The following is a 15,182-nucleotide window of genomic DNA, read 5'->3' as shown; positions in this document are numbered from 1 at the left end:
AGGGGAGGAGGAAAGGAGAAGGAGGCCTGGGCTGGCACAGCAGGGGAGGGGGGGAAGAGAAGGAGGGGCCTGGGCTGGTTCGGCGGGGGGGAGAAAGGAGAAGGGGGGACCTGGGCTGGTGTAGTGGGGGGAGTAGGAGGGAGAAGTGGGGCCTGGATTGGTGAAGTTGGGGGGCAGAAGGGTGAAGGGAAGCCCTTGTTAGCACCCCAAGAGAGGGAGAAGGAGTTCTTGCTGGCGCAGGGGAGGGTAAAGGGGCCCAGGCTGGTGCAGCTGCAGCTTGGTCCTCCCTGGTGGCCAGGGGGAGAGCTTGAGGCTGCCTACAGCCCACAAGAGGGGGGTTGGCGAGCATAGCAAGTAAGGGGCACAGCCCCCTAATATCTTTTAAAATGGTATGTTACATTGCCTGTTTTGCATACAGCATCTTCGTTTTATGCATATTCATAAGCCAGTTTTCATAAAGCATGCGGGGTGCTGTGATCGTTGCATCAGTGTAACAAATGAGGGATGCTGGGTGGGAAAGGATAACAGTTTCTGTAATGACATACATTTATTCAGGGCTCAATTGTGTAGAGCAGTGTGCTAGTTGCAAGGCCCCAGAAAACAGATCAGTCATAATCTGCCTTCCAAGTTCCCCCTGCTCCGGTAGTTTGGAGGGGTCTTGTGCAAGCTTGGTTCTGCGTTGATGGCTAGCTCCACCTCCTGCATGGTGCAGATAAGCAGAATGTACCATGTGCACATTCTTGATGGTGCCCTGAAAGTTGTTGTTTTTAAGTTAACACAGTCTAATGTTTTACACATCCCTGCTTTTTAGGAACCTAACCTCCAAGCTGGAAAGGAGTCAGAGTTGCAATGACACCATTCAGGATCGATCAAAGAGCAGGCAGAGATCAGCTCCAGCCAACAGAACAAAGGTACCAGATGTGTTTGGAAATGTGTCACATCCAGTGAGAGAAAGGGTCACATAGAAATGCTGTGACAGTTACAATAATCTAGCTATTAATTCTCTGTCTGTCAAAAAATTGTTGTCAGCAGAGGGGTGCTGTCAAATGTGTATGGCGAATCAATCCCTTATAACTTGCAGCTCATGCTGCCTGCCAGTCCAGCTTTGAATGTTTGCTAGCATCATGTGGGGTTTTCTTTTCAAATCTGGTTCACTGGTTGTTTAAAAAAAACACAACAAATCTCTCAGAAGCTTGAGAGAAACTGTGTCTGTCCCCAAGCTCCTCTTTCACCTCTGTTTTAGAGAAATGTATTTCTTCTGGTGGTGTCCCCCTGGGTGCTTCACGCAAGGTGTTGAGATGTCCTGGAGCCATGGAGCGGAGCTTTTTCAAGCAGTGTCTGCGAGCCGCGCATGCGCAAGAGGAGCCTCGTGCTGTGCTCAGCTTGATGCCTCGCATGCGCAGCTCACCTTTCCCCCCATTAGGTCCTCTTCTCCTGTCTTTGGTCACGGATGGAGCTCTTCGTTCTCCTCGGCTTCTCCTGAGGGAGAGTGAGAAACCCTATGGTTTTGCTTTCCCTATCTCTTTGCTGTATGTTGACACTTTGCTTCATCCTGTTTAAAAAAAAAAAAAAAAAATCTGTCAGCCTCTCACGGAGACCCAGCCGCTCCCATCCCTTTTAAAAAAACAAAAACAAAAACAAAAAAAACAACGAAAGAAAAGAACAATTTTAACAGAGCTGTAATGGTCACAGGATCAACCCCTAATAGAACGCTTGCTGCGACCCTGCTGGATGGCGCAATGCTGGGTTCATCTGGCTTTAAGAAATGCCATTCATGCCAGGAGCCGATGCCAGTCTCGGATAAACATGCAGACTATATCCGCTGTCTCGGGGAAGCGCTTGTACCCCAGAAATGCGAGCTCTGCTGTTCTCTCACGGCGAGAGCAAGAAAAGACAGGGAGCTTCGGCTCCGCATGACTTTATTGGACAAGGCAATGCAGCCTGAATGCTCTCAAGCTCTTTACCAGCAGCACAGTCTGCCAGAAAGAGAGCCACCTCACCATTATTGCACGGACGGGCTAAAAGGGGACCATCTCCATCTAAATCCCTGCCCGCCACCCCATCCTCCTGAGTGCCTGGAGGGGACAAGATAAGCACCCCTGGCACTGGGGAATCAAGTGCTCAGACTGGCACCGTGACCTCCAACTCACGCTCAGCCTTGGTACCGGAGAGCTCCTCCTGGCGCTCACGCACACCAGTGCTGGCATTACTAAGGGATGTGGCACTGACACCCGTGCCGCAGACAGTTAAACAGCCCGCTCATAAGGAATGGGCTTTGGACGTGAACCTATCCCTCCCTTGATGCTGCCCCCCATGGAAGCTCCAGCTCAGTCTCAACATGATGCTGGTGCAGATGGCATAGCACAGCTTTCACCCCTGTGCTCCAGAGGGGCTTCCCTGATGCAGCCCTCCTCAAGGCTCTCTCCACATTATCCCAGATCTCTTGTATTGTCAGAGCAGAATGCTTTTAATCGAGGGGGGGGGAGGACCAATACAGTGTGTTTTCCTCACCGCACTTGTCCCCACTACATCTCCCCATCCTTACTACTACCATAATAAACCACCACACCTAGGTACTCAGAGTGGCAATACACTCCACCCTGCTACCCGCCTCATTGGGCATCATGGGACCACTGGGGCGTATGGAAAAGACACTATGCCTCATCCTCTATCTCGAGGAGGGGACTGCCTCCACCCTCCCCGTCTCGCACTGTACCAGCCACCGCAGACTCTGACGAAGAGGAGGAAGGTCAACTCTCCAACCAACATACTGAGTTATGCCAGGTGGATTCACCCCTTGACAATGCTTCCTCACATCTCGAAGAGGCAGTAGTACCAGATGATACTCACCCATTGGATGACATACAATTTCAGGAGCTGTTTAAGAGGGTGGCAACAACACAAGAGGCCCACCTCCTGGAAGTAAGGGAGAAACAGCACAGACTCTTGCAAAATGTCCGCCCCGTTTCACAGGGAAGAATTGCACTTCCAATCGACGAAGCAATAATGGAGGTCTCTGATTAAATCTGACAAACCCCTCCTCGATTCAGCCAACAGTAGAATCATAGAATACTAGGACTGGAAGTGACCTCGAGAGGTCATTGAGTCCAGTCCCCGGCCCTCACGGCAGGACCAAGTACTGTCTAGACCATCCCTGATAGACATTTATCTAACCTACTCTTAAATATCTCTACAGATGGAGATTCCACAGCCTCCCTGGGCAATTTATTCCAGTGTTTAACCACCCTGACAGTTAGGAACTTTTTCCTAATGTCCAACCTAAACCTCCCTTGATGCAGTTTAAGCCCATTGCTTCTCGTTCTATCCTCAGAGGCCAGGATGAACAAGTTTTCTCCCTCCTCCTTATGACACCCTTTTAGATATCTGAAAACTGCTATCATGTCCCCCCACAATCTTTTCTTTTCTAAACTAAACAAACCCAGTTCTTTCAGCCTTCCTTCATAGGTCATGTTCTCCAGACCTTTAATCATTCTTGTTGCTCTTCTCTGGACCTTCTCCAATTTCTCCAAATCTTTCTTGAAATGCGGTACCCAGAACTGGACACAATACTCCAACTGAGGCCTAACCAGCGCAGAGTAGAGCGGAAGAATGATTTCTCCTGTCTTGCTCACAACACACCTGTTAATGCATCCCAGAATCATGTTTCCTTTTTTTGCAACAGCATCACACTGTTGACTCATATTTAGCTTGTGATCCACTATAACCCCTACATCCCTTTCTACCATACTTCTTCCTAGACAGTCGCTTCCCATTCTGTATGAGTGAAACTGATTGTTCCTTCCTAAGTGGAGCACTTTGCATTTGTCTTTATTAAACTTCATCCTGTTTACCTCAGACCATTTCTCCAATTTGTCCAGATCACTTTGAATTATGGCCCTATCCTTCAGATTAGTCTCAACCCCTCCCAGCTTGGTATCATCTGCAAACTTAATAAGCATACTTTCAATGTCAATATCTAAATCGTTGATGAAGATATTGAATAGAGTCAGTCCCAAAATAGACCCCTGCAAAACCCCACTTGTTATACCTTTCCAGCAGGATTGAGAACCATTAATAACTATTCTCTGAGTACGGTTATCCAGCCAGCTATGCACCCACCTTATAGTAGCCCTATCTAAGTTGTATTTGCCTAGTTTATTGATAAGAATATCATGCGAGACCGTATCAAATGCCTTACTAAAGTGTATATCACATCCACCGTTTCTCCCTTATCCACAAGACTCGTTATCCTATTAACGAAAGCTATCAGATTGATTTGACATAATTTGTTCTTTACAAATCCATGTTGGCTGTTCCCTGTCATCTTGCCACCTTCCAAGTGTTTGCAGATGATTTCCTTAATTACTTGCTCCATTATCTTCCCTGGCACAGAAGTTAAACTAACGGGTCTGTAGTTTCCTGGGTTGTTCTTATTTCCCTTTTTATAGATGGGCACTATATTTGCCCTTTTCCAGTCTTCTGGAATCTCTCCTGTCTCCCATGATTTTCCAAAGATGATAGCTAGAGGCTCAGATACTTCCTCTATCAGCTCCTTGAGTATTCTAGGATGCATTTCATCAGGCCCTGGTGATTTGCAGCCATCTAACTTTTCTAAGTGATTTTTAACTTGTTCTTTTTTTATTTTATCTTCTAAATCTACTCCCTTCCCACTAGCATTCATATGTTAGGCATTCCTTCATCAGACTTCTCGGTGAAGACCGAGAAAGAGAGACAAAGAAGTCATTAAGCATCTCTGCTATTTCCAAGTTTCCTGTTACTGTTTCTCCCTCTTCACTGAGCAGTAGGCCTACCCTGTCCTTGGTCTTCCTCTTGCTTCTAATGTATTTATAAAAAGTCGTCTTATTCCTGTAGCTAGTTTGAGCTCATTTTGTGCCTTTGCCTTTCTAATCTTGCCCCTACATTCCTGTGTTGTTTGCCTATATTCATCCGGGCTGTGTCTACACTGGGCCACTTATTCCGGGAAATCAGCTGCTTTTCTGGAATAAGCTGTGAGCTGTTTACACTGGCCCTTGAATTTCCGGAAAAGCAATGATGCTCTACTGTACAAAATCAGCCGCTATTCCGGAAAAACTATTCTGCTCCCGCTCGGGCATAAGTCCTTATTCCAGAACACTGTTCCGGAAAAGGGCCAGTGTAGACAGCCCAGTAGTCTTTTCCGGAAAAAAGCCCCGATCACGAAAATGGCGATCGGGGCTCTTTTCCGGAAAAGCGCGTCTACATTGGCCACAGACGCTTTTCCGGAAAAAGGGCTTTTCCGGAAAAGCAGCCTGCCAATGTAGACGCTCCTTTTCCGGAAAAACTGAAAACGGAATAGTATTCCATTTTAAGCATTTCCGGAAATTCATGCCAGTGTAGACACAGCCCCTTTGAATAAGAGATCCGACAGGAAGTACTTCATACCACCAAAAGACCTATACTTCCTATTCTCACATCCACAGCCTTACTCTTTTGTGATCGATGCTGCCAACAAACATGCAAAAGCCGCCCACACCAAAACAGCGTCCAATGACAAAGAACCAAGAAGTTAGACCTATTTGGGGGAAAAGGTCTTTTGTTTGGCCACTCTTCAATTAAGAATTGCCAACTGCAGCCTTACTGGCAAACTATGACTTTGACAACTATTCCAAGCTGGCTGAGTTGATGGAACACCTCCCTGAATCCAAAAGGCCCATTCTTAGGAGAATCATACATGAGGGACATACGATTGCTCGTACAGCACTCCTTTCCGCAATAGATGTAGTCGACATGGCAGCCAGGGCAATGGCTACAGCCGTAGTGATGAGAAGAGCCTCTTGGCTTCTATCAGCCGTGGTACCCAAAGAACTGCAGTCCAGGGTAGAAGACCTCCCCTTTGATAAGCTCAAGCTTTTTGTGCCTACCACAGACAAAGTCCTATACAGTAGCAAGGACTCCCACACTACCCTCCGTATGCTTGGCATGTATACCTTGCTATACCGTCAAAGGCATTATACCCCATACTACAAAAATAGGGACAGCTACTACAACAGCGTCCACCAAAGACAGTATGACTACAATCACCCTAGACAATGCCCTCAGAGGAGACGTCCACCTCCAACCTGCTCCTCAGGCTCCCAGGCAACAAACCAGAAGATTTGAGGATTTGGTCAGGGGTCTGCCCGACCTCCCACTTCGACCTTTGCCAACAAGCCAGTACCATTTCTTCACCAACAGACTTAATCCCTTTTACCATCAGTGGGATGTCACAACATCAGATCAATGGGTCTTGGAGATCATCTGCACAGGATACACCTTTCCCTTTACGTCGCTTCACCCTGCCCATCCCCCTTCCCTGTCCCTCTTCAGGGACCCCTCTCACGAGATGCTTCTCAGACAGGAAATTAACTGCTTTCTCCCACTTAGGAGCTATAGAGAAGGTTTCCCATGCCTTTCGGGAGAAGAGGATTCTATTCTAAATAATTCCTGAGACACAAGCACACAGGGGGATGGAGACCCATACTAGACCTACGCAAGCTAAACAAATATCTGCAGAAACAACACTTCAGAATGGTAACACTGGCATCAGTTTATACTGGCTTTGGACAAAGGGGACTGGTTCGCAGCGTTCAACCTTCAGGATGCATACTTTCACATCGCTATAAACCCATCACACAGACGATACTGTCGATTTACTGCGGGAGACGACCGCTACCAATACAGAGTCCTCCCATTTGGCCTATCATCAGCACCCAGGGTCTTCTCAAAGGTCCTGGTCATAGTCACAGCCTATATGCGTCAAGAGGGCGGCGTCATCTTCCCATACTTAGATGACTGTCTTATAAAAGGCCAATTTCAGGCAGCTACTGCCGACATGATCTCCAACACCAGGCCTTCTAATAAACAAGCAAAAAATCGACCCTGCTACCCACACAGGGTGTAGAGTTTATTGGGACCCGCCTCGATTCGTTGACAGCCAGAGTTTATCTCCTGCTGCACCGATTTTCAGCACTACACAACCTTGTGACTGTATTATTAGCCACTTCTACCACTGTGGTTCTTACCTGTCTTCAAGTAATGGGCCACATGGCTGCTACTACCTACGTCGTGCAATATGCTCGCCTCCACTTCAGAGCCCTACAGCACTGGCTAGCGGCAGTTTACAGGCCTGGCCTCCACCCCCTGCGCAAACAAGTTGTGCTCCCAAAGAAGGTGCTGGACTCACTTCGTAGACAATTCCCACCAAACTTCTAACAGGCATCCCCTTCCACCAGCCTGAACCATCCCGGCAGATTACCACAGACACCTCCCTTATTGGCTGGGGCACACATCTCCTTCAACACACAATTCAGGGTAGATGGTCAACACACAAGTCCTCACTGTATATCAACCTTCTCGATCTCAGAGCTGTGTGGAATGCCTGCAACCATTTCCTTCCCCTCATCGCCGACCAGACTGTTCACATACTTACTGACAACATGACAACCATGGGCTTCTGGTATCTGACAGCAGTAGCATATACCGCAGCCTGGCCTGTGCTGCTCAGCATTGGCTATCGCTCAGCAGGTGCTCTCAGGGGGTTCGTTCAGTGTTACTTAGCCAGGCGCACCAAGTACCAGCTGTCTTATGTCCACTTCAGAAGGTCCTGCCCAGTCACAGTAAATGTGGGGGGATGCAACGTGCTTTAAAGGGCTTCCTTTCGACTTATCTCCTGTCTTCCCTCCACTCTCTGCTGCATGGAGATGGAGTGTCCCCTGCAGCCATTGGCTGAGCTCTTGCTCCAGAGCTTTCCTCCCTTCTGTCGCATCTTACATATCTCTGAGCCTTTACCTCCCATGATCGAAGAGGAGATCCACTTTTCTTCCACATCTCCCTGTCTGGCCAGAGACGGTCATGAAATCTTCTCCCATCCCTCTTCTGCCTGCATCAGTCTCCCTTAGTGGGACTGTCCACTTTCTGTATTGAATCTTCTCCCCTTCAGCTTCATGCCACACATGGGGAAAAATCATGTTTGGAATCCAGTAATGGTCAGAAGCCTGAGGAACCCTTGGGATAGCCATTGTGTGTGGTGGGGGGGGAGGGGGAGAATCCTGTTTGCAAGATGGTGAGATCCTCAATAGGTCCTGCTCAGATGATGTGAATAGTCTGACAAGATGCAAAGTACCTTAGACCTTTCTGGGGTCATTGTCAGGGGTCTCTTAAATGACCTAATCTGACTTACATTGAAGTTGATGTTGGTTGGATCAGGTCCAGAATGAGGCACTGTAAAGGGAATCTGCCTTCCAGCCTCACAAATCTTCAAGTAGTGTGTGAGTGGACCTGCCTGAAAAACAAATACTGCCCTCAAAGGACGTTCCACAGCCTGTGTGAACTCCAGAGACATAAGCTTGTTAAGTTCACCTCTCTTAAGCTGATCAGAGAAAGGCCGTTCCAAGGCCAGGGACTAATCACCACACACAATCATCTGGACTTTGAAAAGGAAAAACGTCACTTGCATTTGCATGTATGTAGTTTTTACTTGGCATTATTGGTAGTTGTACACCCTCCTACTTCGAAACCCGACATTGTTAGAAACGGCTCTGAACATGACTGGCTATACTGCTGTTAAGCAGTGTCTGCTGCCAGCTCCATTGTTGCTTAATCACTAGCAAACTGGAAAGCACACTCTGTTCTGATAGAGCAAAGGAGGATTTGTTTAATGAACCCATTCAGTGTCACCTGAGCAGCCTTTTCTCTTTGCTTTTTGCAATAAATGTGTTAAACCCTGGAGCAAGCATTTAGTAAAAATCAGTTGACAAGAAAATGTCTGAGTTGACTTGCTATAAACAGTGTACCCCTGGCAGGACAGACCTGCTGCTAGTATGTCATAGCGTCATAGATTCCAAGGTCAGAAAGGGACCATTGTTATCATCTGTGGTTCCCAACCTGTGGTCCAATGTGTGCAATGGTACTGTAGGGGGCCCGCGGAAAGTTTAAAAGTAAGAATCGAGCCCACTGTGGGACTGGGACTTTCCGCCAGGCAATTCTTGCCCCGAGCTCGCCATTTGCGGCATCTATCCTCTCGCCACCAGCTGCACTGCCATTTACGCTCCAGTCCCCTCCTCCTGCCCAGTCCCACAGTGGGCCTGATCCTTATTTTTCTTTTCCTTTTCTTTTTTTTCTCCCCCAGGGCTTTGTGCCCGGCCAAGGGCAGAGTGCCGGGGCAGGAGCTGCCTTTGGCCACAAGAGCCCCCTCGCCGTATTGTCCTTGGATGGGCAGGGGACGAAGGGGGTGGGAGCTGAGGAAGCAGCGCAGGCCAAGGGACATGCTCTCCACCGCTTCCCACTGCTCCCCTTGACCCAGAACTGCGAAAGGCAGGGACTGGGAGCTGATAGGCTCCAAGCCTGCAGATGCTCCACGTGGATAAAAAGTCCCAGCATGCCAGCGATTTGCCCTGCTGGGCTGGGAAGTGACCCTGGGAAGTGCTGCGGACTCTGCTGTACTCTGCTGGGACATTTGTTTGCTTGCAGGCACAGAGCCTCTCCACTCCCATTGGCTGCGAACAGGAGCCAGTGGGAGCTGAGAAGCTTCGTGCCCTGAAGTCTGCAGGTCCCTCAGCCCATGCCGAAGCTGACAAGCTGCGACTGTCCTCAGGAGTCGGCTTATAAACGGGTCAGTCACTTTTTTACCATTTTTTCTCTTTTTTGAAACGATCACGTTACGTGAATACATCACCCCGCTCTAACCGTTCAAAAGCTATTAGAGTGGCTGGAAAGGTTTAGTGGGGCCTCTAGCAAAAATGAGTGCGTGAGCCAATAACATTTTATTCAATAAAAATATATGGCACCTCAAAGTTGTTACATTTCAATGTGGACACTCTCTCTCAATACTACTATATTTGTTTAGACAACATGAACTATTCTACGTTTCAAACGATTTGCAAGTAAGGGAATGTTTGGAAACAGCTATATTGTTTGGGGAGGGGGCGGTCTGTAAAATGTTAATAGATTGAAAAGGGGTCCATATGCTCAAAAAGGTTGGGAACCACTGATCTAGCCTGACCCCCTGTGTAACACAACCATAGGACTGCCCCTTCCCCAAAGTCATAGTGCTGATCACTTAGCAAAACATCCAACATTGATTTTAAAATTGCTGATGATGGAAAATTCCTCACACTCTGTTTTCCTTGAGTTAGGCTACTTCTGTGGTTATCAGTCTCTATTTGTTCCTGTGCTTTGAGCTTTTGCCGCCACTTTAGCTGGCCACTCTCCATTCCTCTGATGTCCCTTTGGGACCCAGGCTCTGCTGGATACTGGCGCACCCTGATGTATAGACCATTTAATATGCTCTAACCAGCTGTGGTCACTTCATCTGCCCCAACCAGCATTCTTACCAGTCTGACTTGCTGCAGACGGTAGAGCACCTCAGTCTTCATTCCAGACTTGAATGTGCACAGCTGAATGGAAAGCGGGCAAGATTCAGGGCCTACCCTGGAGGCTGGCTTGGTGGTCATTATTAACATGGTGAGATGAGGAAATCGCTGGGCAGAGAGCAAGAAGGAGGCTGAGGCTACTGATTGGTATAGCAGACTTCTTGGCCTGATAAACAGGTACAGATGCCTAAAAGATTAGAAACTACTGGTTTAGTTAACTGTTTAAGTGATCTACAGAATTTACTATTCTACAGATTAATCTATTTGACTCTTACTTTGAGGCTTCTTTTTAGATCACCGTAATGACAAACTGTCTAAACATGATGACTTGTCTTACAGGTTACATCTGTGACCAGTACATTGACTCCCATCGTTGGAGTTTTGTCATCCACCCAAAACAATCGCTGCCTCTCTGCCCCAGATTTAACAGCAGAAAAGCGTTTGGTTTTCAACTCCATTTCATCACTTTCCATCCTGCACAAACCAGAGCGGTCCATCAGCCCTGAGAGCAATGACAGTATCTCAGAAGAGCTCAATCATTTCAAACCTATTGTCTGTTCCCCATGCACTCCTCCAAAAAGGCTTCCCGATGGCAAAGTCTTGAGTCCTTTGATTATAAAATCTACTCCAAGGAACCTGAACCGAAGCCTGCAGAAACCAACCACCTATGAAGCTAGTCCCAGAATCCTGAAAAAATGGGAGCAAATATTTCAGGAGCGCCAGATTAAAAAGACTCTCTCTAAAGCTACCCTTACATCTCTGGCTTCAGAGACAGGAGAGGACTTTCTGGTTCCTGACATTGCTAACTCCAATAAAGAGCAGCCACGAATGTTAAGTGATCAAATTCCACCGGATACTGTGGCACACCCAAACACAGAATTTGATTATTTCCCTTCTGTCAGTGAAATACAGCTCGAAAGGACTGGTAACAAGAAAACTGGTTCACGGGTCTTAACAATGGATGCCAATTCCTCTGAACTAGATACAAGATCAAATGGAACCTCTCTGAATACTCAAGTTTCAGATGTGTCTGACGTAAAAACAAATTCATATCTGGACAAATCTTGTCTTAGCATTGGGACAAAAATAATGACCAGAAGAATAATTGGAGTCAACCCAGCACTGCCTGGGAACAGTGTACTAGGAGTCTCGGTCAAGACAGCAGGGAAAAAGCAGCTTAAGTACCTGAACAATAGTGAACTGCTCAATGTACAAAATGGTACCTGCAGTTCTGTTGAAAATGTCCTTGGTGAACAGCCCCCTTCACTGAGACGGGGAAGAAAAAGGCACTGTAAAACAAAGCACTTGGAACAGAATGGTTCGGTTAAAAGACTGAAACAGACAGCTGGCGAGATGGGCTTGGCCACGGACGATCTTCTTGTGAGGGAGATGGAACAGAAGCTGCAGCAGGAGGAGGAAGACAGGAGGCTGGCCTTACAGCTGCAGCGAATTTTTGACAGTGAAAATAGGACAGTGGATAGGCGGAAAGGAAGAGTAGATCAGTATCTCTTGCGGTCAAAGAGCACTACAGGTGCAAAGTAGCACTTATGAACAATGTTGCCTTTTGTAGAGGACAAGAGGTTTATGAAAATATTCTATAGGAAGAACTATTTTCTTGTCATACTTCCACCCACGGGTTTGTTTGTTTTTCTTTTTGATGGTAAGACATTTTAGATCCAGTTCATGCTGAAGCCAGGGTCCTTGCAGGTTAAAAACAAAAATTTTCCTGTCCCATTTTCTCCATCAGTCAGAAAGACAGTTGATCCTTACCATGTGTATTTGAAATGTGTTTAAACACGGTGACATTTCTGAGTTAAATGCTGGTGGTGGTAAGGCAATTCAATACCTAGAGTACGTGAGCCCAATGATAAGGACCTTGTAAATCCAGTGTCTGGCCTGCTGATTCATGTCAGACAGAAATTAGGGCTTGAAAACACATTTACAGCAGTCTAGGCTGTTTCTTTCCAACACCCAAATCCTGTGCTCATTTCACTCTTTTCCTTTTGCTGTAGCCAGATACCATGAATGGATCATAAGCCATACCATAGTGATGGAAACTCCCTGGTTTGTCGTAATCTTATAACAGTGGGACACCATAAGAATGAGGCAATGAGTCATACTTTTTGTCCTAGCAAATAAGGAGCAAATAGATACACCAGTAGTGGCTATGATTCAGTTACATGCCTTCAGGGGCACAAAAAATGAAAACCATTAGACCAAGTAGATTAGAGGTTATTTTAAAGTGGCCAGATGAAATGTGGGAAATGTGCAAATTAAGGATTTTACAGGAAATACATTGCTGACACCTAGTTCATAGATGTTGGGGGTATCGCAGAAATGTAGCTATAAGGAAAAGGTAACATGAATACTTGCCACCCACTCTCTTTGGGTGGCATCTAGTCACCGCCTTCCTCCAGTCTGAGACAGTAGTTGGGTTAGTGGAATGAAGATTAAACGAATAAATATGGTTTTACTCATCTTAGACATTTCGGAAGAGAAGCATCAGTAATAGGCACCCAACTGAATCCATTTGACATTGGCTGCTGGGGAGCCTTCTGTAGTCCTCATTCCCGTGGCATATATCAGCCCCTGTCGGGCTGGGGAATGTATGCACTGCAGCACTAGTCATACACGTAGCCCTTACTGTGCTATTTGCTCAGAGGCTTCAAAGCATTTTGTAGCAGTAAGTATCCGTTGCCTTCACTTTATAGAGGTGTAAACTGAGGCACGATGCTTAACGTTTTCAAAAGCGGCTGGTGATTCTGGGCACCTCCAATTCTGGCTGAAGTCATTGGGAGCTGTGGCTGCTCAGCACTTTTAAAACAATTCGCCCTAAATCTCCCCAGCAGAGTTTTCAAAAATCAGTGGCATCCGGGTATTTGATACTTCAGCCGATCAACTTGCCCAGAGTCACTGGTGGAGAGCCCTGGACTCTTGGCTAGTCCAGTGCCCTATCCAGTGAAGAAAGTGCTCTTTACTTCACATGGGACCATCACACAAAGCTCTTTCAAAGTGAGAATTCCCACAAGGCAAAGCTTTCACTGTTGAGCTTAATGCCACAGTCTGGCCCAAATAACTCTCATGTTTTAAGCAGTCTTTTTTCAAGCAGTTACACATTTACATGCGGGGGTAAGGCAGCTCTGCAGGAGCTGGTGCACGCAGGGAGCCAGCTTTTAAGCTGGGTCCCCACAAGCACTGGCTCCCATGGAGCCACCTCCCCTGCAAGCTGCTACGCTGCAGTGTGGGTTGGGGAGGGGCTTGTGAGTAACCGTGAAGGTTAATCAATGAGCCTCATTGGTTAACTGTTTAAGCTTTTAAAATGTCCCATCCCTAGAGTGGATGTCTTGGACTAATTACAAGGAGTATAGCTCAATCCAGTTAGGTAAGTTAAATGTCCATGTGTGTGTGCATGCGTCCTTCCCAGAGGACCTCTGTTTTGTCCTCATAGTTGTATCCCCGAGTAAAATAATTTTCTGGATTACCACCAGTACAGGACTCAGAAATGTCAGACTCTCCACTTGGAATCCTGACTTTCCAGACAATGGATCCTCTGTTCTTTCAGTGGAACTTTGTTCCCCCTCAGAAACATGAGTCTGCCGATTACTTTCTTGCTGCCTTCATACCAGGTGACAGTGGCGTTTTAAAGAGCTGCCTGGCACACTGCACCAGCAGTACACCAAGCAGGCGGCTAACCTCATCTCTGGCCTGTGGCATGCAGTACACAAAATGAGGTTGACGTAAAAGGAGTTTAATTGTTCATCTATTAACCTTTCATGCCATGTCTTTTGCTCTCTCCTTCCATCTTAAATGATGGATAGTGGCTGGCCTGCCTGGCAACAAATTGGTTTGGTCTCCCTCTTGTCACTTATTCACATAACTACAAGGACCCTGAAGTTTTTTACTGCTTTAAACTGGATTTTTTTTAAAAAAAGAAATCTTATATTTTAATGGATAAAATTTATATATTTTAAATACTATATTTCAACAGATCGACACTTTCATTTTGAGAAATCTTGTAGTAAGGATAACGTAATATATATCTCTTATTAACACACATAAAAACTACTGGCTATTAAACTAATATGTGAAGCCAGGAAGTTGATGCTGGCGTTCTGCACTCTCTTAGATCTGGACTGCTATGCCTAACTGTTGTAGCTCCTGGGTTGTGTATCATTGTATCCTCTTTGCAGAGGAAATTCTGTCCTCAGTTACATTCTTGCAGCCTCTCTGGGTCAAATGCACAGCTGATTTAAGTAGGTAGAGCACCAGTGACTTGAACTGCATTGCACTCACTTAAGCCAGCAGTGAATTTGAAGGAAACTGGCAAGTCTTTGACTTGATTGAAGTTAGAGGGTTTCCATGGGTGACCGTAACTGAGGATTGAATGTGGTCTCATCAATACCTGCGAACAGCAGAGTATGGCAAGGATGAAACAGCAGTCTTTTACCCTGAATTACCTTTATTTTTGTTCCAAGTGAAAACTTTTTACGCTAGTCAAGTGTATTGACTTTTTTCCCAATCTCTCTTGCGAGGCACCTCCTCGTCCCCGTGCAAGTGAATGCCTTGAAACTGGCTTCCTTATTCAAAGTTACTGAACATTGTGCCCATGTTGGCTTGTTCTAAGGCTGAGCTGCTGTTTTCTTAAAACAGAAGAGCTTTTGAGAAACTTGCATTATGTAGGTTTCACAAGCTGAATGTATCTTTTCTTAGAATGAGATTTCAAGTTCTGCCCCCCTAGGCCAGTGCCCCTTTTTGTTTCTGTTTTAAGACCCCTTAATCACTTGGGCTATTGTG

The 15,182-nt window shown here is 46.5% G+C and overlaps 1 protein-coding gene across 1 annotated transcript in view; it reads left to right on the top strand.

Moving 5' to 3' along the window:
* Window positions 1–15,161, top strand: part of RNF169 (ring finger protein 169) — a 48,212-nt gene extending 33,051 nt beyond the window's left edge. The window contains exons 5-6 of the mRNA XM_075919595.2: window positions 812–911; window positions 10,728–15,161. Of these exons, the coding sequence (XP_075775710.2) occupies window positions 812–911; window positions 10,728–11,930 (1,303 nt within the window). The 3' untranslated portion in view covers window positions 11,931–15,161. The remainder of the gene's footprint in view (window positions 1–811; window positions 912–10,727) is intronic.
* The last annotated feature ends 21 nt before the right edge of the window (window positions 15,162–15,182 follow it).

The sequence above is a fragment of the Pelodiscus sinensis genome, chromosome 1 (assembly GCF_052426305.1).
Source record: "Pelodiscus sinensis isolate ZL-2025 chromosome 1, ASM5242630v1, whole genome shotgun sequence".
Classification (NCBI taxonomy): Eukaryota; Metazoa; Chordata; order Testudines; family Trionychidae; genus Pelodiscus; species Pelodiscus sinensis.
The sequence above is the reverse complement of the archived record's forward strand: the minus strand, read 5'-3'. Positions and strand labels throughout refer to the sequence as shown.